Source organism: Engystomops pustulosus, chromosome 3 (assembly GCF_040894005.1).
Source record: "Engystomops pustulosus chromosome 3, aEngPut4.maternal, whole genome shotgun sequence".
NCBI lineage: Eukaryota > Metazoa > Chordata > Amphibia > Anura > Leptodactylidae > Engystomops > Engystomops pustulosus.
The window spans coordinates 199181779-199207510 of NC_092413.1; the positions used below are offsets into that span (position 1 = coordinate 199181779).

The 25732-nt window shown below is 39.8% G+C and overlaps 1 protein-coding gene across 2 annotated transcripts; it reads left to right on the plus strand.

Annotated features, from left to right (window-relative positions):
* Positions 1–432: 432 nt before the first annotated feature.
* GRHL1 (grainyhead like transcription factor 1) lies at positions 433–25311 on the plus strand. Of its 2 annotated transcripts, none has more exons than XM_072143567.1 (16): positions 433–606; positions 7829–8015; positions 8632–8702; positions 8927–9311; positions 9414–9490; positions 9861–10017; positions 10536–10647; positions 10732–10826; positions 17778–17936; positions 18147–18231; positions 20081–20220; positions 20444–20481; positions 20828–20916; positions 22111–22196; positions 22560–22624; positions 23819–25311. In XM_072143567.1, the coding sequence occupies exons 1-16, from the start codon at positions 587–589 to the stop codon at positions 23931–23933; spliced, it is 1881 nt and encodes a 626-aa protein (XP_071999668.1). In that variant the 5' UTR covers positions 433–586; the 3' UTR covers positions 23934–25311. The 2 variants fall into 2 exon arrangements, with proteins under 2 accessions (XP_071999668.1, XP_071999670.1); XM_072143569.1 differs by having other exon boundaries at positions 434–606; positions 18147–18198.
* Positions 25312–25732: the final 421 nt, after the last annotated feature.

A 25732-nucleotide genomic window follows, 5' to 3' on the forward strand; every position in this document is an offset into this window, starting at 1 on the left:
TCAGTGCAGTGCCAGTCTGTGATATAATGCCCTGGATGCCAGTGTCCTGTCTTCTCAGTGCCAGTGCCCAGTTTCCTAGGTATGATATCCAGGTTCAGGTGGCAGTTCCCAGTTGGTACATGAGGATGCTGATGCCCTTATGTCTTGTCCATCTCTGGTCCATTGAGCGCCTCTGTGCCAGTACCCAGGTGAGATATGATGCCATGGATGCCAGTGTCCCGTCCTGCCAGTGTCCCGGATACCAGACCCGGTTCGGTGGGCTCAGATGCCGGTTCTGGTGTCCGGTGAGATATCAGGTCCCGGCAGGACTCTCCTCGGTATCTGACAGCGTCTCTTTTGGAGCATTGCGCGGCTCTACCTGTACCGGCGTCCAATCAGCGCGCTGCGCACTGTCCCCGCCCACTAGCCAGGGGGACTCCGCCAGCCAATGGGAAGTGTTGCAGTCAGTAAACCTCCCTCTCAATCAGAGCCGGGCTCAAAAAGCGAGAAAAGCGACTAAACCCGTTTGTGCGGCGCCCGGGCTCCCGTCCCCAGCGACAGATCTGTCCCAACTAGAAAGTCCAGTTCCACCGACACGGGCGACAGCATGACACAAGACTACGACAAGTAAGTGATCCGTGTGTGCCATGTACGGTGCCAGCTGGCCGGGGCACAGGGGCTCCACACCTGCCGCATCCTCCTAATGACAGCCCCGCTACTGTAATCTGGTGTCAGCCCGATCCCATGCACTGCTATATTCCAATGGCTGGAGTATGGAGCAGTGATAAATCACCTTCTACCCACACCAGGATAGGACTAGGAGGCTATCCCCAGTCCTGGAGCCATGGCTCATGTCAGATATATCCTATAGATCTGAGCTAATGGGTGTAATGTGTACTATATACGCTAATATGTGTCATCATATACTAATAAGAGGTGTATGATATCCAATAGATCTATAATATCACCCATAGAACCAAAGTAACAGGTGCAATGTAGTATATAGAGCAACTATGTATCCACAGATGTATTATATCCATTAGATCTATACTGTTACCCATGGAAATAAAGTAACAGAGGTAATATAGAGCTATTACGTGTCCACATATACTTATAATAGGTAAAGTATATTCAATAGATCTATAATATGATCATAGAGCTAAAGTTACAGGTGTACTATGGTTTATAGATCTATAATGTGTCCAATAGATGTATAGTATTATCTCTAAAGATGATGGAACAGGTGTGATGTGGTATGTGCTTCTATAATGTGTCCAATAGACGTATAGTATCACCTCCAGAGGTGAAGGAACAGGTGTAATATGGTATATGGATCTATAATGTGCCTATAGACGTATAGTATCACCTCTAGGGATGAAGGAACAGGTGCAATACGGTATATAGATGTATAATGTGCCCTCATACACCTATATAATAGGTAAAATATATCCAATGGATCTATAATATGCCACAAACATCTATAACAGGTGTAATAGGTCTATTATAGATAGTAGATAGATCCATAGGATATACTAGATGTAATTGATCTATAGTAACAATACACCTAATGTACACTTCATAGCGCTATAATGTGTGTAATGTATCTTAACAGGTTTGTAATATGCCCCATGTTAATAATAATATGATAGTAATATTAAAATAGGGCTATTAGATGCCCCAAATATTTTTAGCAGGTGAGATATGTCTCATAGATTGATAGTATGTGCAATTTGTGCTTATAGGTATAACATATCCTCAGATCTCAAACATGTGTAATAAGTTTTATAAGTTTATACTACAAAGTCTAATATGTGCCTATAGATGTAATATGGTGTGCAGAGCTTTAATATGCCCCCAGTGCACCTATTGTTTATCGTTCTATAAGGTGTTATTATAATATGTGTAATGTATCCAGCAGCTCTTGAACAGGTGTAACATGTCTCCTAGGTCTACACTAAAAGTGTATATACATTTATTGAGGTGATTTGTGTTAGCTATAATGTAACCTGTAACAGGTGTTATACATACAAGTGATCTATAATAGATACCCCATAGATCTGTGTTCGGCTTCCCAAATGTATTGTACATCCAGCTGTTCTTTATATAGATCTGGTTTGCCCCATTACTACTGTGTTACATTCTGTGAACACACGTCATATGGCACCTGTAGTAAAGCGCGGGGGCACACATGTCGCACAGGTGAATTCCCTGTAAGAGGAAACTCCATAAAATCCTTTATAATGGAGTCTGCTTCTTCTGTGTTCTTCTGCAAACAGTCCTATGTGAAACCACAGGTAACCTTCTGATGACAGGTTACAAACCTGACTCTGCTACATATTTGTGGTTGTCTTAACACGGTTCCCATGCGGAGTGGCACATGGTGGTGGTAGGTGTGATGTGGGTGGCACAGCGGTGAATCTCGGATCACTAGATCAGAGGGCCTGATCCCCCTTCTCCTTGTCTTCAAGGTTGATGAAACCTGAGCCCTACAAGGCGTTGGTCATAGAAGAATAGTAGTGAAACAATTAGTGTCTGCCATCAGTCCTTAGTCCCCAAATCCGTAGAAACTGATGCAAACAAAGACGTTGAGGGTGTTCCTTTTAATATTTCCATTTTAAGATTTTAAGTGAAGGATCTGAGTCAAAGAGGTGGATCCCAGCTGTCCTAAATCCTAAGACTTCCATAAAAGTGTTAAAATAGTTGTGAAGTAACACCCCTTACCTATAGTCCCTGCCTATTGTATGATTCACCTATGGTCCAGGATACATTACTTAGCCTTTACCGACAAAATCTGATTCTGACTTTTTAAGTTGTTATAAAATCTGCAGAACAAGAAAAACCACTAACAAGTTTTATCACCAATTTGTAATATTTGGGACGAATACTAAAAACTGTAATCGTAGAACAAATTCTTAAGTCGTTACACTAGCACCCATCGGAAGAAAAAAAACGTACAAAAACTTATTTTAACTGATTTTTTTTTTTCAAATAGTTTTTTATGATTTAAAATCATAAAATCATGAAAAAAGACAATTTTTCAATTTTTATATAATGCCCTAAGAAATCTAATCTATGAAAATAAACAATTGTATTTTATTTGGCAGAATTTTTTTTAAACTAGATTTAAACAAAATGTAGTTTAAAAAAAATGGTATTTTTTCCAATTTTTACAAATTGTTGTAATGTATCATTTAAAAAATCCTATTATGTTTTATTTAAAATTTAATAAGTGCTTCTAGGAAAGTTGCGTAAATGTTGATTAATTTTATATATGATGTTTTCAATAACTTTTTTTTGTTATTTTAAATTGGTAGACAAAAACTGCAATTTGCATGGAGAAGGGCGTCTGTTTTTCCAGAAACTTCACCACGCTTGTTTAGGGTAATGTCTAGTATTGCAGCCTCCAACATCCAATAAGCTGCAATACCATCCACAACCCAAAGACAAGTGTGGTGCTGTTTCTATGGATAAAAAATAACAGCTTTTTGTTTTCTAATTCTGGATAGTAATCTGGCCAATATAGTGGAGCAATGATAAGACTCTGGTATTGTCCACCAGTTTAACAACACAGCATCTTACGTCAGCGGAGCCTGTGCTGTGTTTTATGATTTGTTTCCCTTTAAATTTCATAAGTTTTACTGCAGGTGTGTGTATGTGTGGGAAAGACTTTCTGGCAAGCCCGTGCTCTTGAAGTGATCATTCTGGCTTGGTGTACACCTTTTAAGACAGCAGATTACCCTGCAGGCATTTGTGTGTTTCAACTGAATGTTGAAATGGGAGGGAACACAAGACAAACACCTGTTGTTTCTTCAGCTTTTTCTAGTGTCTTGCAGAAGAACATGTGTGCAAATCTCTAACAGAAGTCGGATCCGACCTTGTTGGTTTAATCTTGAACATAATTCTATCTATCTATCTATCTATCTATCTATCTATCTATCCCAGTGGTGGCGAACCTATGGCACGGGTGCCAGAGGCGGCACTCAGAGCCCTTTCTGTAGGCACTTGAATTATCGCCCCAGAACACCAGACAGAACTCAAAGAATCTTCCTGCAGTTCCAAGCCACTTAAAAGATGCTGCTTTCAGTCATATTTTGATACTTGCTTCTCTACTTAGAACTGTAGGAAGAGGGAGAATGTGTAGACAGGGCTGAATTATCTTTGGAGGATTTCTTGCTGGCCCCACGATTCTCTGTGTACAGAGGGACACTGGAAAGAAGCTAAAATTATGACAATTTTCCATCTTTCTACTGTGTTTCTGTCCTCAGGAGGCCAATATGATTAAAAGTTGTTGACGAACAGGGAGCAATAACTTGCTGCTTTAATTTTTGGTTGGCACCTCTCGATAAATAAGGGGGGTTTGGGTTACAGTTTGGGCATTCGGTCGCTAAAAGGTTCGCCATCACTGATCTATACGTTAGAAACCCAGCAGCACCATAGCAGTAGCAGAAAAACATTGTGGGTGCAAACCCCAAAACTGGTCTTGACAAACCAGGCAATTGTAGTTTGGAGTGCAGTCTCATTTATCTATCTATCTATCTAGTAATCTATCTATTTCAATCAATCTCCTCTCTCTCATATCTATCTCCTATCTTTGTCATTTTACCAGTTGTCACCTAACTTTCTACTATTTTGAAATGGAATAGAATTCTTGGTAGACCTCCAAGGATTTTCATCCTATGAATTGCAAAGGGAATACACTATGAAGACTTTCTCTCCCATATTGTGTAGAAGAAGAAGAACACCAATAATCCCGCTCCAAATTTGTATGTAAAATCAATGTATGTACTTGTCCTTATGCTGTTATAACCCCCTGACCCATCACACGTGTGAGTTTTCACTGTAGTTTTGACATTCAGTTCCTGAACAAGGAAGATCAGGATGGACATTTAATATTGATTAAAGATCACATAAAAAGTTAGGGACGTATTTCTTTCCATTCTCATTCACTAAAAAAATTAAAGCAAGAATAACAAAAATATCACAGATCTATAAAAATTTCAATGTTGGCTTTTTGGCTTCCATTATCATTTTTGTCAATGCAGGCTGCTGTATTTTTAATACAATTAAAAAACGGAAAACATTTAAAGTCTGTATTATGGATGATGGATTCAGATTTATATTTAATATTACCTGCTATTGTATTCATCTGGAATATAAATGGTAATATATATATTTATTTATTTTATTTTGGAATTATAACTAAATAAATTAAACCTAAAATCTTCGCATTCCTGTTTAGCAGTTCTAAACGTGAAACTTTCCTTTTGTGGATTTCCTGGGAGATGGATCCAGTGCAGGATTTCTTCTCTGTAATGCTGATCGGTACAGTAGACTGTGTGAATTGCTGCCTCTATTGTAAGACGGAATATTAAGTTTTCACTAGAAATAAAACTTCATTACATCAGCGTTGCCCTGGGTCATATCTAAAAAACCTGAATACGTACAGCATGGCATATTTAGACGGGGGATCGCATTACATCACATGTAAGGGAAACCTCTGGCTTTTAGCTGGGATTCAATGTGCGCTGGATTGAATTGCTAGTATAGTCTTGGGGAGGAGGGGGGATTGGAATTCGGCATATAGTACATCTTCTAGGACTGGAGATGGGGTTTACCTGCAAGATTTACCCGGGTTGTCCTGGTAGCAGTAATATTGGTATTCTCTATGGTGCTGTTCATGTATATAAGGCAAAAGTTACAGTAAAGACTGACACCTTTTTCCATGCATGATCCATGTACTGTATGTGGTTTGATGTACAGATGCAGTGCTGGGGACCTGGGTTCTAGTCCCAGGGTAACATCTGCAAAGAGTTTGCATTTTCTCTCAGTGTTTGTGTGCGTTTCCTCCGGGTCCTCCGGTTTCTTCCCACACTCCAAAACATACTGGTAGGTTGTTTAGATTGTGACCCCCATTGGGGCCAGGGACTGATTTGGCAACTCTGTGCAGCACCACATGATTTGTGTGCACTATATAAATAAAGGAATTAATAATAATACTAAAATATAATATTATTATTATTATAGGCCGCACTGCAAAAGTTGCAATTTAAAAAAAATACATTTTATTTCAACTTAAGTCTTAAGATCCAGGTCATGTTTTGCAGTGGTCTATGGATAACCAGCCCTGGCTTTGTTACAGTGGATTAGATGTTAATGTCACTATCATGGCTCTGCATCTTTCAGCTTTCTGCATTTTATTGCTCAGAATAGTGCTGTGTTTTTGATGTGCAAATGACCCAGCCATTAAAAGGAATGGCTAACTGTGGTAAGAGAGCAGAGTATACACTATAATGTAACTCTCTCTGAGGCACTGTCTAAAAGAAGAATTGTTGCGCAGAACAACCAATCATGACGCAGCTTTCATTTTAAAAGAGCATTGTAAGAGATGAAAACAGCAAGCTGATTGATTGATGGGGGCTTATTTAGGCCTCTATTTGGACCTATGTAAATTTACAATTTTTCAGTTTGATAATTCCAAATTCGCCTATGGAGACTGTTGGAAATAATTGAGGACTATGACAAGTAAATTTGGAACTGGTGCCCATCATAAAGAAACTTCTAACATGGCTGCCGTCTGTGTTCACCAATACTGCCTCTATTGAACATGCATATGTCCTATGTATGTGAACATATAGGTGGCAGTAAATCACCGGGCAGGGCCTAAAGGTGCCCATATTGTTATTAGGCCTTTGTTTAGGTAACCCACAACAGTCCTCCATTCTTTGCTAATACAAGCCTTGCACTGCTCAATAGAGGCAGTATCGGCGGCCATGTTTTGGGTTCCTTTGTGATGAGCACTAGAGCCGAGTTTCACTTGCTATTGTCTGTTGTTTTTTTTGTTTTGTTTTTTTTTTAATTTGTATGATAATGAATCTTCATTTGGAATTAAAACTTGGCTGCATCCCTTATTCTGCCTGCCAATAAAGTTTCGCCCTTCATTTGTCTGTCTTAGTCCAGGATAATGATCTTGAAGGATAGTGATCAATGCCCTTAACCCTGAGGTCAATTCCTGAAGCAAAATTGTCCATTTGTGGCCCTCTCACCTTAATACTTAATAACAAAAATTTTTGATGAAGGTTGACCACTATTAAAGCATAAAAGAGAACATGAGTGGAGGTCTGTCCTCTGGAATAGGAGGTGCACTTACTGCTCCGTTTATTCTATATTCTGGGAGCCCACTGATCAGTGATAACACTGAAATTGGGGCCAATCCCTTAATGGTGCCCATATAATTTGGAGCTACGTTGTTCTTTTAAGGAAGCAACTAACTATCTTATGTGTTTGAGAGTTCTCAATTCCATAATGAAAGAAACCGCGTCTGCCATGTTTATTGGCAAGGCTTTACCAATGCATTGGAAGATATCCCAACATCCCAGTTGTCTGCCATTGGTGTCCATCCATTAAGATAACATGCACACTTGGCAAATATGAATATAACTGCGAATAGGGGGAGTCAGAAATAATGGCGTTCAACCAAATACAGCTTTTGGCAATGTAATGGGCACATTAAGGACTATGGGCTCCCTATCATCATTCATCCTATTTGTCAGATCAGTAAGAACAGCATGGAAGAAACTGTGATCTAGTCCTGCTCCGTTGATCTTTATTCTGTTGTTGAATGATTTTTCAGATATGTAGGTCCGTTATCGCTTATCGTGTCATCAAGCATTTCTGGTTTAGCCGGATTGATTTGATCAGAGCAAATAGAGAGTTTTTTTTTAAAATGTTTTTACTACAAGGAGTTTTTTCTGTACGGAAGACATTGTTTCCTTTCATGTGCTAGGTGTCCTATTCCATGGACTATGGTCCCTCGTGATAGATTTTAACAGGATCTTCCTTTTGCTTCCAGTAAACGGCCTGTGTTGGTGCTCCAGAATGACTCCCTATATCAGCAGAGACGGTCGTACACCAGTGAGGATGAGGCCTGGAAATCCTTCCTGGAAAATCCCTTGACTGCTGCTACCAAGGCCATGATGAGCATCAATGGTGATGAGGATAGCGCTGCCGCACTTGGTCTCCTATATGACTATTATAAGGTACTATTTTCTTTACACGTAGTCTAGAAAATCCCTAAATCTAATGTTGGGACATCTATGTATATTAAACATAATGCTAGTAATATTGTAAAAAAAAATGCCACCACCCTTCCCTTATGAGCCCTTGAATCTGGTTGCAAGACTAAAAAATGCAGCAATAACTACCACATATCTAACACTGAGTCCTTCTAAAAACTGTGACGTGCCATTGAAAACACAAGACAGTCATTGCTTTCTTTGGATTTTGCTGCTAGAGTCCTTAGTGGTGGCACATGTCTGGACAAGCTGGTGCGGCATTAAAGGGGGTTAGATATCCAAGTGTGGATTATCAAGATTTTGCGTTAAGCCAATGTATTATTCCATTGTTAACTACTTGGAGAACATTGTTGATACATTTACAGAAACTTTGACTTTAGCCAGATTTTTTTTCTAAAAGCCATAATAAGGTAATGGCATCTCTGATACCTGAAGGGCTCTGTCAACCTACATGGCAATGTCATTCGCCTTCAAAATGGCCTCCTCCATCTCCTTTTGCTTGACCTCTACGTTGAAATACAGAAGGTTTGCATTCGCATCCATGTCCAGATCTATATTAATGCCTGTTTTTATCTTACAGGTCCCTAGAGACAGAAGACATTCCTCAAACAAACAAGACCATGAACATACAGAAGCGGAACACAACAAAAGGTTGGTTATGTGGGTCATCTGGTGCCCATGATATTTGACAAACAACTTTCCCAACACTCAGTTAATCAGCTTTCATTGAGTTCCCATGAACTTTCATATATCATCATGACTGAGCTTTTCTCTGAAAACTCTGGACATCCATGTTACACCTGAACTTTACCTGTCCTGCCATTTTCCAATCTGGAACTTCAAGTCCTAAAACTTTATCTTCTTTCTCCTACCAGGAACGTTCTGCAACCAGTGAATGAGTCCCCCTTAATTTGCAATGAAAACAGAGTACAGGTGTTGAAGACCAATGTACCTTTTAACATCTTACTTCCCGTGAGCAATCACCTAGACAAAAGAGGTCACCTAGCAGCTCCGGATACCACTGCCACAGTCTCCATCACATCTATGCCAACTCATGCCATCAAAACAGAATCTCAGGGTCACGGCTTCACAGTGGGCCTTCCACCAAATGTCTACCATTCTGAGGCTGTGGAACGCATTGTTTCATTTGACCGCAACGTCCATTCGGACCACTACAACTCCAATGGCCAAGCGCCCAACTCTCAGAGGAGGACTCCTGACTCCACGTTCTCTGAGACATTCAAAGAAGATGTTCAGGAGGTAAGGAGTGACCTGTTTTGTTTTTGTTTGACCTGTTTTGATCAATATGCTTGATTGATCTTTTTACCTCTATTGTGTATAATTTTTTTTTTGTATTTTAAGGTATTTTTTCCACCAGACCTTAACTTAAGGATGAGCAGTGGAAGCTCTGATGACTATGTTTTTGATCCTGTTGCTGGGTAAGTTTTGACATATTGTTTTTCTTATTTTTATATGATACGTACAGAACAACATTCATAGAAAATGGAGATCCTGTATTCTAGACTCCATATTAGCTTGACTTCATTTATGGAAGAACTTTCTGTCATTGGATGAAAATGGAGTCTGAGAGGACGGACTCTTATTTGCACATTATGCATATGGGGCACTGCCCATAAGAGGGTGGATGAGACTAATGCAGTCCAAAATGATAGAGAAACCAGAATTGCATTTTAGGGAAGCCAGAAATATAATGTACAGTGTTGGTAGATGTCATACCTAAACGTATTGGAAACTTTTGTGTGTGTGTGTATAATTTATTTCAATTTTACTTTTTTGTTTTAAACACAGAAATAATTTTGAATATACACTTGAAGCCTCAAAATCTCTCCGACCAAAGCCAGGGGATAGCACTATGACCTATCTGAACAAGGGTCAGTTCTATCCAATTACGTTGAAGGAAATTGGCAGTAATAAAGGAATTCATCATCCGATTAGCAAAGTTCGGGTAAGTTTTTCCTGGCTGGAATTCATTGGTAGCATGATAGGGGGTATTCCAGGATTGCAAACAAAAGCTCATCCCTTCTTTTCCAGAAAGAGCACCCCTCTTGTGCACAGGCGGTGACTGGTATTGCAGCTCCTCCCAGTGTATTGTTCAGAACTGTAATACACCACACAGGCCTTGGAAATGAGGACCCTTTACTTCTAATCCTGGAGGATTTTACATTATAGGAGCCATAATATTGGAAAATGATGGGAGCAGATATGCTGAAAGAGAGATCTGGTTCAATGGGTCAGCATTCCAGGGGAGATGAATTATTTGAGATCTTTGGCAATGATGTACAGCCAAAACACATGCACCCTCAGTTGAGAAGAGTATGCATCCTCATGGGGCTCATGAGAATAGCTGTAGGTTGAATCCGCTATAACAAAAATTGAGGGTGTATTGCTAGATTTAGGAATTATTAGATTTACATGTATCTATGATAATCTATACTAATGGTTCTTCTATATCTCGTCTTTTAGAGCGTCATCATGGTTGTGTTTGCTGACGATAAAAGCCGAGAAGACCAGCTTCGCCACTGGAAGTATTGGCATTCTAGACAGCACACCGCCAAACAGCGATGCATCGATATAGGTAAGATACTATACATATATAGGTATATTAATATACTGATAGGATTCCTCCATATTGTGCCTGACCTGCTGTGTTATATTGCAGCTGATTATAAAGAAAGCTTCAACACAATCAGTAACATAGAAGAGATCGCATACAACGCCATCTCCTTCACCTGGGATCTGAACGATGAAGGCAAGGTATGTATCCGACTGCATTTATATTGCTACATTTCTCCTATAATTAAAAGGGTGTGTCGTGTTTATTATCAGCCTACGCTTTAATTACCGCTCCTTCATCAATATGTAATCTGATTTATTGTGCGAGCTACCGACATGCAGAACGTATATATCAAACTACCAGCTGATGACAGCCAGTACAAGTGGCAGATTTACCGTCCTGATATGTGGGAAAGTGTGGTGACAACCCCTTTGTGATGGCCATGAGCCATGTAATGTATCCAAGCTTTTCCTAGATTGGAGATGAGATGTAAATCCAACCTAGCATGTCTAGGGGACATCTGGTATCATGCCAACATGCTTGCAATATACCTGCATGTAGGACAATGTATGGCTCTGGAAGAGCACACACAACTTAAGGGATAACTTCATCCATGGATCTTCCAATGTATGGCTCTAATAAAGCACATAAAACAACTATATAATTATCTTTCTATAGCTCCATCATATTCCGTAGCACTTCCGTACAAATCATAAATATCCATAGGTCTACCATTGTGTGGCTGTAATAGAGCAAATGGACAAAATCCTCCATGGACCTTCCATTATAGGGCTCTAGTAGGCCATATGGGACAACTTCATTCTGGGGTCTTCCATTACAAGGGTCTAATAAAGCGCCTAAAACAACATCATCCATGGGCCTAGCCTACCCTCGTAAGGCTGTAATAGAACAAATGGACAACATCATCCATGGACCGTCCATTATATGGCTCTAATGATTGGATACTTCTAGAGATCATGGACAACTTCATCTATGGACCTTCCATTTTTGGATCCTCATAGAGCAAATGGAACAAGTTCATCTCTGGACCTTTCATTCTAGGGCTCTCATAGAGCACATGGGACACCTCCTATTCATAGGTACATCTCTATAGGGTCGTAATAGGAATTATAGGACAACTTCCACTGTTGTGTCCCAAGTATCTTATGAGGACCCATTCCTTCCTCAGGTCTTACTTTCCTTGAATCAGATGTATTCTGCTAGAGTCTTTGCACTCTCCTCCATGACTTGCCGCTCAGTGGAAACTTTCTTCTTTCTGAGATGCTTGTTTTCTCATGGGAACGATTTTTTTGTTGTATAATTCGGTATATTATTCCATGTTGGCTATGTACACAGCAGCTCAGCGTTCAGTTTCGCTCTCCTTGTATTGCAATGTAAGGGGGATTGGTAGATCTGGAGCAAGACTATGGCGGCTGCATACAACCTGGAGGGTGATGCCTTAAACGTTTTCCTCCCCCTTTCTTTTGGTGAATGGCTGGGCGCAGATGCTTGGCTATTGTTGGCGGCCGCTGAAGGGCCCGGCAGGTAAGAAGCCGAGGAGGTGAATACCTGGGAGAGTGCATAAACAAACACTGCAGGGATTGTTGAACTTTCTTTCCCATCAGTTTACCTAATACAAAGCGATGGTGGGGAAAAGGAAAAGCCTATGCTATAGGCCGGTCGTTTAACCCCTTCCTGGATTCCTTATAAAATCGCTGGCCATCATTTTTAAGTTGCAGAAGTTAAAGGGGTTAACGGACTCACCCTGAAAAGTTTCTATGAAATCTAGATGACAATCATTGACACTACAGTTGGATCATGGTTTTGATTTCTCAGACTCATTAGTGGCAAAGATGTTGGATATTTTTATATAACTACATAATAAGTCATGTGAGAAAGTGGCAATACTAGAGGTACCTGTCTAGATGAACTAACATGTTTCAGAATTTTTTTGGTGGCTCTCCCATTCATGAGAATAGGACTTGCAGGGATCGATGGAACTTGTTTCCAAAATAACCCCATTCCGATAAGTGGAACTGATTCATTTTGTTATTTTTATTTGTGGTTGTTGATTAGACTATAACACAAACGTTTACTTCTAGTTCCTCTGTAGAAGACTGCAACTGATCATATTGTCATATTGATTACCCGGTCATCAAAGTTTTTTTTTTTTTTTTAAAGGTCATTTTAGACTGATTTTTCTTTTAAAAGTTGGCTTTTGTGCCATACAGCTATGTAGCATAATCTGTATACATGTTCCTCAGTCAAGGCTGACAGTCGCTAAGGAAGACTGCGCCCTGAAAAAATTATACGTTACGCTGAATCTTTCACCACAAAACCACAAAGCCATATATCATTTCTCTCCGCTCCTCCTCACTTACACACTAACTGCAGATAGGGCACTATATACAATCTGCTCAGCACCTTCTGCTCTATAACATGTTGCATGCAGATAGGACACTATATACAATCTGCTCAGCTCCTCCAGCTCTATAACATGCAGCCTGCAGATAGGACACTATATACAATCTGCTCAGCTCCTCCTGCTCTATAACATGCAGCCTGCAGATAGGACACTATGTACAATCTGCTCAGCTCCTCCTGCTCTAAAACACACTACCTGCAGATAGGACACTATATACAATCTGCTCAGCTCCTCCTGCTCTAAAACACTATCTGTTAAGTTAGTCAAGCTCTATAACATAATCACTTTACAGATGATAGAGAACATGTACAAATAAAATACTACATTACAGAGTAATAAGTCCTATGGAACAATAGGAATGAGGGTCCTGATCACAAGAGCTTACAGTCTATGAGGATGAAGATGAGGGATGACACAATAACTTAGTCTGAGAATGAGGGGGAGACCCAAGAGCTTACAGTCTATGAGGATTGACTCATGGTGGCATATTTATCAGTGCAAATGCTAATTGCAAATGCTAGCAAAATGTTAGCCAAATCCACCACCTTCACGTCAGAGGGGCGTGATGGGGGCGCGGCCGGCTGGGAGTGGGCAGGATGTTACTGTCCCCACCCCTGTGCACTCGCTTCAGCCATCGACTTCTTACATGTGGGCCTGGCGTAGAAATAAATGCTGCGCAGGACCCCGCCGGATACATCAAGTGGCCTCTGCTTCAGCAAGAGCAGCAGCAGGACTAACATATGCCGGGGCTTGATAAATATCGCCCATGGGGTTTATCAGCAGGTTTTGAGGCTTTTGGGGTTGGGCATTAGTCAGATAGATCAGCGTAGGGCATTGCAGAGAATCAGCTGATTTTCCGTGCTCTGCTTTGTGTAATACCTGTGTATGTAAATTGGTGACCTGACACATCTATAAATTTGCAGCAACGTGGGTTACATTTGCATATCTGTACACAATAATAATCCATCATTAATTTCCAGTATTTCACCACAACCACTTATAAAAATTATATTTATAGCCGGCTATCCCTGATTAAACATTTCTAACCTTCGTCATCCGTCACAAGCACCTGTAGATGAAACGGTTAATCATCTGCCGGTGTGTAGTCCGATGCATCACCCTGCATTCATTGGCTTTCATTAGCCACTAATTGGCTTGGTGAGGAGGTGAACATCAAGGCATGTAATTTAATACCGCATCATTGAAACGCCCTTTCTTAAAACAAGGCGTTGCCTGTTATTTTATTTTTTTTGTGGAATTTAAAATGCTGATATTGTGAAACCTGAATGGGAGAGGCAGCACATGGGTGACCGTGCCTAATGGGAGGGGGCAATAACAATCTATAAGTGCTGGTGTGTGTCAGTGTTTGCCACTCTGAGGGTGATGGCACACGTGGCGTTTTGAACGCGTTTTTGGGATGTTTTTAAGCAATCTGTTTAAAAAAACGCATCAGTTTTTGACCAGTTTGACCAATTATCTTAATTCTAACTGGTCAAAAATGCATGCTATTTTTGACGGACTGCTTAAAAACTGGTTGAAAACGCCCACATGTGCCATCACCCTTAGCTGGGATACATTGTCATTATGGCTTCCCTATATATTGTGTTGGCCAGACTTTTATACAGTGGGTACAGAAAGTATTCAGACCCCTTTACATTTTTTTTTCTCTTTGTTTCATTGCAGCCAATTGGTAAGATCAAAAAAGTTCTTTCTTTGCTCATCCTTGTACACTCTGCTCCCATCTTACTAATTTTCTAGATATTTTTGCTAATTTATTAAACAATAAAAAACTGAAATGTCACATGGACGTAAGTATTCAGCCCCTTGGCTCAGTATTGAGTATGAGTATTACAGCAAAGGGCCTGAATAATTATGATCATGTGACATTTTCGTTTTTCTTGTTTAATAAAGTTGCAAAAATATTTACATTTCTGTCTGGGTGGGGGGGTTATTCTGTCCAGATGGGGGCAAAGTGTACAATAATGAGCAAAAAAAACGGAACAAAGAGTTAACATTTTAAAGGTGTCCTGAATACTTTCTGTACCCACTGTATATATTGATTGGGACCCCGGGCGTTCACCATCAGCAGGTTGAGCATGCCTATTGCTGATTCATTCAGTACTATGGGAATGTCATAAATTGCATATCGTTCCGCTTTTTCCAGCACTCTTAGGGTAATGCCACACATGGCGTTTTGAACCCGTTTTTGGTGCGTTTTTAAACGCATGCGCTTTTGACAGGTTTTACCAATTATCTTCATTAAAACTGGTCAAAAACGCATGCGTTTTTGAACCGACTGCTTAAAAACGGACCAAAAATAGGTTCAAAGCGCCATGTGTGCCATCGCCCTTAGAGACTTATGAATTGGAGATACCCAATTGATTCCTTAGTATTGGGGCACAATTAGGGATAATGGGGCACTGTTCTTGTTATCCATCTGTCACCGTTATCCCCTATACCCAGTGGATAGTGTATAAAAGCGTATAAATCAAACTTGGGACAAACCCTTTAATATTGGTAGTTCGAACCATAGATAATGTGGGATCCACTGGTTGATTCTAGTTCCCACCAAACTGCTCCACTACTTACTAAAGCAGGGCCTGAAATATGCAGCAACTTCACCCTTGTTTACTAAAGTTCCTAAGAAGAGGAGGGGTCCCCATAGGCTCGGATCGCCTGTGGTAAGGGTCGGCCCTTTACCCACATGTACCATCTCTATGGTAAGTATGTCTACGCTGATTGAATAAGAGGAAGTACATGGATGAAGTCCTCTAACGCGATCAGACAGATTACTATGTTTATTCCACTATGGCGCAGGAATGAGGATGAACCGGGTGATTGTGTTTTTGTTGTGTTCTTTGCTTTTGTTAGACTCCTGAAGAAGAATCTGGCTAAACAAGCTGAGGATACTTTGAGGATTGTTTCTTGGGGTTGGGCCTATACTAGGGCAATGGCTTATTACCTATAAATGTCACTTACAGATGACTTCACCAACCTGTTTTACCTGTCCAGTGTACAGACTGTTTCATCTCAATATTTCACAGAGGTTTCTGCTGACTCCTTATAAAGATGGATTTCTATTCTTCTTGTTTTGCTTCTAATTTTACATTCTGCTAAATCTCTTGGGCACCGTGCATGCTACATCTAATCCTGTGTTCTGGTGTATCCCATATCAAAGCGCATCGAAAAACTTTAAAGGGCACCTCTACTTCTGATCCAGCATCAAAATCCATGATAAACCAGGGACACTTACTCATAGATCCAGGCACCGTGACTGTGGTAATCTTCTTATATTTGTTATCCATGGCATCCTTCCTTCTAAAATCAACTTTTAAAATTTTCTACGGAGTCTGAAGGGGTTGTTATCAAAAACCCTCTGTGCGGCAGCTTCATGGGTTGTTACACTGTCTCTCCCTCCCCCTGCTCCCTCGACACTTCCCTCTTCACACTGGCAGAGGGAGGGGAAGTGCTCCTGCACAGTGTTATAGCTCGTAATGCTGGAGCTTGGGGAGGCTCTTGTAATGTCCCAAACCCTTCTGACTCATTAGCATAATTTTAAAAGTTGCTTTTAGACGGAAGGAGGGCATGGATAACAAATATAAGAAGATTACCACAGTCACAGTGCCTGGATCTATGAGTAAGTGTCTCTGGTTTATCATAATATAGTAGTTGGGTCTTCCATACTAGGCTAGAGACCACTCATCCATACATTAATTATATGGAATGCTTAGAATTTATTTAATATGGATATTGACTCAACATGCCCTTTAAAAAAAAAAAGTCAAACTTAAAACTTTAAGGAACATCTTTATATAGATGGAGGTATATCCATTAGGATAATAATTTTTATTTTAAATGCATTAAATTGCATGTGAAAAAGCTTTGCCTCTAGCACCACCTATTGGAAAACCTTTATAATACAAGTCAATGTCCGACCCTTTACAGGGAACAAGTCATTAGGTTCCATATAGCATTCCCTGACTTGAAGGTATCTTTTCAGGTTGTCAGGTTCCCTATAAAGCATCAATCACTAGGTTTGAGGGCCCGACCTTCGTTGTAACATGACTAGGAAGAAGTTGTATAGGTGCTGTCATTGATTTATGCTCATAATGGATAATAGTAGGGTGGACAATGAGTTCCCAGGAAAGAGATTGGTAACTCTATGTATAGTGGGCGGATAATGTGGTGTTTTTTCTTGAGGTGTGTGTAACTAAAGGCAATTTAGGTGATTAGGGAGGAGTTGGAGGATAATTGTGATGGCGTGGTCGGAAGGTAATGTTTAATCTGATCACTGCCAAGTATTAAAGTACAGATAGTACTCTATTAAGACTAAAGTTAGTATTAAAGCAAATGATCCCATATCCTCCTTGCCTATTATCTCATCCTAATCTGCATTGTTACGTACAACATTACTGTGGATGTAGTTCAAAGACTGACCAGCAGGTGGAGCTGTAGAATGACTTTCTGGTAACCTGATCGGGAACGATCATAATTGTTTCGTTACATTGCAACAAAATAATTTTGAATCCAGAATGTCGCAGATGGAAACGGAAAGCCAAAGGGAAGTGTGAACACCGCCTTGTATCGTATCGTATCATCGAGTATATCATTGTTTTGAGTAATAAATCTATTATCTATTAGTAATTGTTATATTAATATTCTAAATGCTAAAAACAAATTTAAAAAATTCCATACCAATCATACATGTTTAACTTTCACTTCACAGGTCTTTATATCCGTGAACTGTCTCAGCACAGACTTCTCCTCCCAGAAAGGGGTAAAGGGGCTTCCTCTGAATATTCAAATTGACACCTACAGCTATAATAATAGAAGCAACAAGCCGATTCACAGGGCCTATTGCCAGATTAAAGTCTTCTGTGATAAGGTGAGCCTCTTCATTGAACTTTTCCAATAATTTGCCTTTCGACTCAAATGCTCCCTCTAGTGGCCACACATTAAATCGTACACTAAGGTGATCTTGTCCTCTTGCCGAAGGCTGGGGGTATAATATGAATCGCTGCAGATATACCTGTGGCTAAAAAGGGACTAAAAATGTTTCAAGTTCATTAACCTAAATATTTTTCTATCCGATTAGGGCGCCGAACGTAAAATAAGGGATGAAGAACGTAAGCAGAGCAAGAGAAAAGGCAAGTGTACTGAGCCCACATCCCAGATCAATTGTAAGTAAGAATGATACAGGAACAAGAAATCATTGACTTACTCTTGCCTCATTCTTAGACCCTTATACAAGACTGATTACCTCCAATTGCTGAATTCTTATTGCCTTTTTCAAAATCAAGCTTTTTGAGTAAATCCCAAATTTCTGTTATCCTTATCATGTGGATAAACTTTTTAGCAGCTGGATTTTTAATTTCCTATTACAGAATTCTTATTTCCCTGCCTAGCTATAAATGAAAATAATCTGACTGCCTATTGTCACCACTAGAGGGAGCCTGTGTGCAAATTGCTTTCTTTGTTGAACAGTAATCTTCCTCATTTTCTCCTAGTGGTGACTGCAGTGAATTATCATTTAATCATTACAATTCATATTTTCGAGTAGATTTGGAGCTGTGTAAGCTGGAGCTGGAGATGTGTAAATTTTCTTTAGAAAGCTGTGCCATTATTGCTACGTTGTCACCCAGCTTTTTTAAATAGAAAACTTGTGCTAGTATATAGTAATATGAGCAAGGTTTGAATAATTTTAAATACTAAATAGTTTTGCTAATGCTACTATTTATCTACTACTTCTAATGTACCACTAATTTACTACTACTACTAGTTTTACTAGTATTGTTAGTAGTAGTGGTAGTAGTAATTGTAGTACTGCTACTAATTTACTACTAGTAGTAGGACTACTACAAATTTAGTAGTAGTAGTGTTTGTAGGTATTACTAATTACTACAATATATGTATGCAAAATGATTGCAATAATAGTATTTTTAGCATTTATTATATATTAATAATGTATAATTATTAGAGATGAGCGAGCACTAAAATGCTCGGGTGCTCGTTACTCGAGACAAACTTTTCCCAATGCTCGAGTGCTCGTCTCGAATACCAAGCCCCATTGAAGTCAATGGGAGACTTGAGCATTTTTCACTGAAATAACACAGTGAAGAACACATTGCAGATGTTTCCATACATGCTTCACACATATTGTTCTTCATATACTATTGTGAAGAACAGCGTTCGGCACGCGTGTCTTCCAATAAGTTAGCAGATTTATAGAAACGTCTGCAATGTGTTCTTCACTGAAATGATCCTCTGTTCACTGTTTTCATTGTATTCTTCATTGTTCTTCACTGGGGAAATACTCGTCCGAGCAACGAGCCGTTCCGTGTATGCTAATACTCGAACGAGCATCAAGTTCGGACAAGTATACTCGCTCATCTCTAATAATTATCTAAAAATCGTATTAGTGTTCTATTTTTATTCTCATACTTTAAATCAGGAATTGGGAAAAGCTTGGTAACAACTTCACGTATATGGGCATTGAAAAGCCAAATTCTAATTATTTATTATTTATTAACTGTTTTTTATTATTACTATCTTTTTTATTTGTGTGCATATTAAAAAAAAGGGTTTTTTTTTGTTCTTTTCATTAAATAATTGTAAGAACTTTTTTTATAGCATTGCAGTGGGGTCTTCCTTTAGTACAACGCTGTCAGTTCCATAATGGATGTTTACAATAATTATATACATTACAAGTCTCTAATGCCTCATCTACATAATATAGTTAATGGCCGCTGTAGTCATCCCATAAGGTGCATTTGTAGACTTTAGCACATTCTAGACAAACAAACCATGGGGCTGAGAAATATCTCCTCTTAAAGGGATGTGGAGAAAAGGAAAAACAATGAAGTGTAAATTTCTGTTATGGGGACGGTATCGTATAGGGTTGCTGGTATTAGCGTGGAGTAGGAGCTATACTAGTACATTGTGATGATATCCTATTCATAGACATTGGCTACGGAGAGTCAAGGGGATCATGTGACGGAAATGTGATTGTCATGTACTTGTTTCATACAGTTACTGATGTTAAAGGGGCTCTGCTCCCGTCACACAAGAGGACGGACTTCACTATATTCAAACCCATGCAAGACCTGGACACCCAGCCCGTCCTCTTCATCCCCGATGTGCACTTCGCCAATCTCCAGCGCACAACTCATGTAAGTAGCGGGTACCATAAGAGGGGAAATATGAAAACCTAAATGTAAGCAAAAGACTATGGGAAGAAGATCAAAGTTTGTAAAAGATAAACCAATCCAAATTTTTACCTTGTATTTCTCTCACCCAAAAATCATTCTGTGCTTTGGCAACAAAGACGCGTCATCAAGACAACCATCTCCCGAATATTCCTTCTTATGTTTTTCACTATGTTTTCCTCCCTAGGTTCTCCCACTGTCTTCTGAGGAAATGGAAGGTGAAAGGTGAGACAATCTTACTTTATTCTGGTAGTCCTGGGAGTAGAATATATGGGTCATGGCAGTGCCCAAAAATCTAGTCTGCACATGTAGTCAAAAAGTAAAAAAAAATTAGGTTAAAGGGGTGTTCCCAGTTTACCAAATAAATATCATTGTTTGTATAATGAAAAGTTGTATAGAAAGAATACTGGAAAATTCTATAATTTTTCATCATGCAAACAATAACATTAATTTGCCAAAATGGGAACACCACTTTTAAGTGCGGCCAATCCGGGGAGGTGACTTGAAAGTGGGTCTCAAAGTTTGTACAATTTTATTCAGAAATTTGCTCATTTGTGTTTTGTGTTTGCAGCTCGGGGATGAAGAGAGTACCTTTCTCATCTGAAGAAGACTTCGTAGCACCGCCAGCCAAGATGCCAAGAGCAGACGAACCGAAGAGAGGTAGTTATCCAATATTTTGGCCTGTGTCTAGTCATAACAAAACGTAAAGGGGTCGTCCCCTTTCAGCAGATACATGTTATTGTTTGTGTAATTAAAAGTTATACAATTCTCCCATGTACTTTTTATACCAATTCCTCACGGATTTCTAGATTTCAGTTTGCTGTCATTCAGTTCTCCCACTGAAAAAGATGAGTCGGGCCTGTAATTGACATCTTCATCTGTAGAATCTTAACTATGAGACAAAACGTTAAAGGGCACCTACCACCCCGATTCTACCTATAAAGGTAGATCGGGTGGTAGGTGGATGGATGGGACGTGAGGATAGCCCTTTTTTGGGCTAATACTCAGGTCCCGGGCGTCTTTTACAAAACTTTATTACATCTATATGCAAATTTGTTTATGCGGCTACTGGGGCGTGGAGTAGCCGGACATGAGGCTACTAGTCGCGGCTACTCCACGCCCCAGTAGCCGCGTTACTCCGCCTACCAGATAATCTTCGGCGCGCAGCTCCTGGTAGCTGCGCGCCCTCGTCCGGGTCCCCTGCGTTCTGCGCATGCGCAGAACGCAGGCCTTCGGCGCCGTAGCTGGGGGACTCGGACGAGGGCGCGCAGCTACCAGGAGCTGAAGATTATCTGGTAGGCGGAGTAACGCTGCTACTGGGGTGTGGAGTAGCCGCGACTAGTAGCCTAATGTCCGGCTACTCCACACCCCAGTAGCCGCAAAAAAAAATTTGCATATAGATGTAATAAAGTTTTGTAAAAGACACCCGGGACGTGAGGATTAGCCCAAAAAAGGGCTATCCTCTCGTCCCATCCATCCACCTACCACCCCTTCTACCTTTTATAGGTAGAATCAGGGTGGTAGGTTCCCTTTAAATCAATCAAATCACATTGTCTGATTTTTCAAGAATTTATTTGCAAATTATGATGAAAAATAAATATTTGGTCATGTACAAACGAGCAAGATTTCTGGCTCTCTCAGACCTGTAACTTCTAATTTAAGAGGCTCCTCTGTCCTCCCCTTATTACCTGTAGTAATTGCTAACAATGGATCCAATGTGCAAACCAATATATCAACCATTGTTTCCTCTAATACTATGCATTTGGTTATTCAGAAAGCTGTGTGACAATGTAGATTTCTTCTTTTGATGGCAAGTTCTTCCACTACATCTTCTTTGTGCGTTTCTGCTTTCAGTTCTATTGTATGTGAGAAGGGAGACAGAAGAAGTTTTTGATGCCCTCATGCTGAAGTCTCCATCTCTTAAAGGCTTGATGGAAGCGGTAAGTTTTGAAACCCTATTCCATTGGATTATCCAGGAGAGATGCGCCTGCCGATAACTTTTACTTATTTCTAATGGCCATCCAGCAACTTTTTTTCTAAATCTCAAAATAGTTGAAGCTGTGGTGGGTTGTACATTGAGGGTTCTAGGTAGACGTCTACAACCTATTCTAGTACAGGTCCCGCCACTGGCATGAGCCCATGATGGGACATAAAGTGATAACTGGCATTTTTCCTGTTGGCATCTCTTGATGCTTCTATAGAGCAGATTTGTGTTTTAAAACGCAAACTTTTTAAGCTAATCCTAATTTTATTTTTGTGAATTTCTCTAGAAACTAAATTCTTTTTGTCCCATTCTTGAATAGATCTCAGAAAAATACGAAGTTCCATTTGAGAAAATTGGAAAGATCTTTAAGAAATGTAAAAAGGGGTAAGTTTACTAGAAGGCCTACGCTTGAGGGTGACTGGCACCTGCACTTGTTTTATCCCCTGTTAGGTGGGAAAGTTGTGTAAAGTGGCTGATGCATGAAGTTTTGAGCACTGCACTGCAACCAAGTTATCTATCTATATCGTCTGCGGATGAGCCTTTTCCGTACAACAAATTCGCAGCGTAATACATGATCATAGTTTGAGCTCCACCCATTTGACAGAATTACAGTAGTATCCGCGTCTGTGACGATTTGTGGCCAATTCCTGCTGCTTACAACTACTGTAAATCCTGCAGCCATTCCGGAATCATGTGCAGCTCTCCTGAAATATAGTGCAAAAATGTAAAAAAAAAATGTAGGTTTTAAAAAAAACTTTCTAAAACATTTTTTGCACTTGAAGGTATTCCCACGAAGACCAGAGTCTTAAATTTACTCAGGATAACAAAATAACACATTCTCTAATTCACTGTTATTAACAAAAATACAGCATTTCACAGATATAATCCCAACCTGTCTCTATCAGCCCTGGTGTACACAATTTGGTCGTCCCTGGATCCGAGTGTAAACTCCTCACTGGTCGGCATATTCCTTTGGCTTCTCTTGCATTGCAGGAGTGGGGGGGTGGGGGGGGGTGGAGGCAGAGGGCACTAGGAGACAGCAGCAGCAGATCATCTACAAACAAAATAGGCTTTGGATCCAAGGGGAGGGGGGACATAGTAGTGCTGAATGTGCTTTATTGATTAGGTGAGATCTCATCTCTTTTTCAATGTGTCAGATACTAGTAGAATCCCTGTACCCTGATAATCTAAGAACATTATATGCAAACAGCATTTTATAGCACAGAGGAATCATGAAGTGTCTGTTCAGCAATAAAACTAACTAAAATCGCAAATTAAGGTAATAAAAATTATCTTTATTGTGTAAACATCACTAGGGGATTAAAAACTAAAAAAAATGTAATGGGCAAATCACTTTAAAGGAAATCTACCATCAAAATCCATCATAATAAACCAGGGGCACTTACACATAGATCCAGGCACTGTGACTAGTAATCTTTTTGTATGTGTTATCCATGGCCTCCTTCCCTCTAAAATCAACTTTTAGAATTATGCTAATGGTCAAGAAGGGCTCATTGTTTAATTTTTTTTCGTTATGACAAAATGATGACTTTCCTTCTTTACCTTTTTTCATTCTAGAATTCTGGTTAACATGGATGACAATATAATCCGGCACTATTCCAATGAAGACACGTTCCAGCTTCAGATCGAAGAGTCTGGAGGATCGTACAAGCTGACACTGACAGAGATCTGACTCTGCACCCAGTGCCCTTAGACTGGACATGAAGGCCTTATATTCCCCTCCATTACGGGTCGGCTTCCTTGTTGGACTCTAGACTGTTCTTAACAGTCTCGCAAAATGGTTGTTGCTCTTTTTATTTTCTTCTGCTTTTTGCTCGGACTTTATACTTGTGACTCTGCTTCTATCCGTGGTGTGTCGGCCACCGATGCGAACCAGACCTTTTTACATCTAGCCAAATGTGAGAAGACCCAAAAAGTTGTCTGGTTAATACGACCAAGGGTGCAGGTGAAGACTGAGCTAAATGACCATTTTGTAAGGGTTTCAAGATGTTCTGTCAAAAAGAAGGTCAAACTGGGCAGCGGAGAGCCTACAGCACAACACATGGGGGCAACCAAGGGCTCTACAGCCTTTAAAATGCCCCTGTATGTGAAGAACAAAAACGGGCTTTGTAACCCAACAGCTGTGTATATAAGAAGTGCAATATATTTTTTGTAACTTTTTTTTGTATATGTGTACATAAACCCGAGCTTATTACATATATAATATATAGAATTCTAGTATGCATGTGGATATACGGGGAGGAAATTATATATATTTTTTTACTTTTTTTTTAAAAAAAAGTTCCTGGAAATATTTGTGGTGCCAAATAAAGGGACCATAATTTATAGAACAAATCGCCAAAGCATGACCATATTTAGGAAACCCGACAACTGCCTGTCTAGGGTACCCCAAACGTTTGCTCATGGGGCAGCCCATTAAAAACAATATATAGGCCTGATGTACATTGTACAATGGACAATTACTTTTGCTACCTAAGCAGAGTTTTTAGGGTTTTTTTATTTAAAAAAAAAAAAAAAGTTTTTAGCTTATGGAACTTTGTAAAAAAAAAAATTCTGGTCACATCAAGTAGATTGATTGCTGCTAGAGAAGAAACCCCTTTAAATGTCAAGGTTGGCTTTAAGTTTGGTGTCTCGTGATTGGGTCACACATTATAGGTGCAAATAATTTTTTACTTATCAAAAAACCTTAATGTGTGAACATGGCCTGACCAAGCCAGGCCGATCCCCTGCCACCTGTCAGTCATTGGTTAGTGATTAGAGAAGAGTGGACCGGGTGGTTGGGTTTGGCATTCTGGTTTGGCCACCTAACAATGGACAGCCTATCCCACCCCCTGGCCAATCATAGCCATGGTTAATTGCTAGGGGCGATTTGCTGGATTGTCTGTTCAGCCGCCAATAAGTCTGTGTAGGGTGATCAGAACCAAACTACTAATCTCTTTTAGTGATTCCTTGAAGGGATTGGAGAGGTCCGGCTCTTCAAAAAAAAAAAAAAAATTTGTTCCTAAAGTGCCACTCTTTAATCTGATTAAACTGCAATACCAGATACCAACCATGGACAAAGGTGGAGCTATTTTATTTTTACCACCATCATGTTCCACTAGATTATCAGGCCAACAAACCAACCTTGTTCTCCGAACACTCCTCCGCTACAAATCTGTATTATATTTCTGAATGTATAGATCCTGGGACTCTGTTTCTTATTGTATATACATTTTATATATTTGGAATTTGTTTAAAAAAAAAAAAACATTTTGTATGGAAACAAAACCGAATAATAGAGAAAGGGTTTACTTTTCTGCTTCAGGGATATTATGGTAAAAATCAAGTGTAAATGTAAAAATCTTATTTGTAACTGTCTAATGCAATGTGGGAGACGTATGCGGATTATAGGTAAATTGGTACAAGTGAGACTTCTACATTGTTCATGTCCTGATGTGTCCCCTTTGTATGATTTTTATCTAAACAATACAT

Excerpts from the sequence above, each read along its gene's own strand:
- GRHL1 (XM_072143567.1), top strand. The coding sequence starts at position 587 with ATGACACAAGACTACGACAA. Across the intron at positions 18,232-20,080 it reads GCCCACATCCCAGATCAATT|TTACTGATGTTAAAGGGGCT; the intron begins GTAAGTAAGAAT and ends TGTTTCATACAG. Across the intron at positions 20,917-22,110 it reads AGCAGACGAACCGAAGAGAG|TTCTATTGTATGTGAGAAGG; the intron begins GTAGTTATCCAA and ends TTCTGCTTTCAG.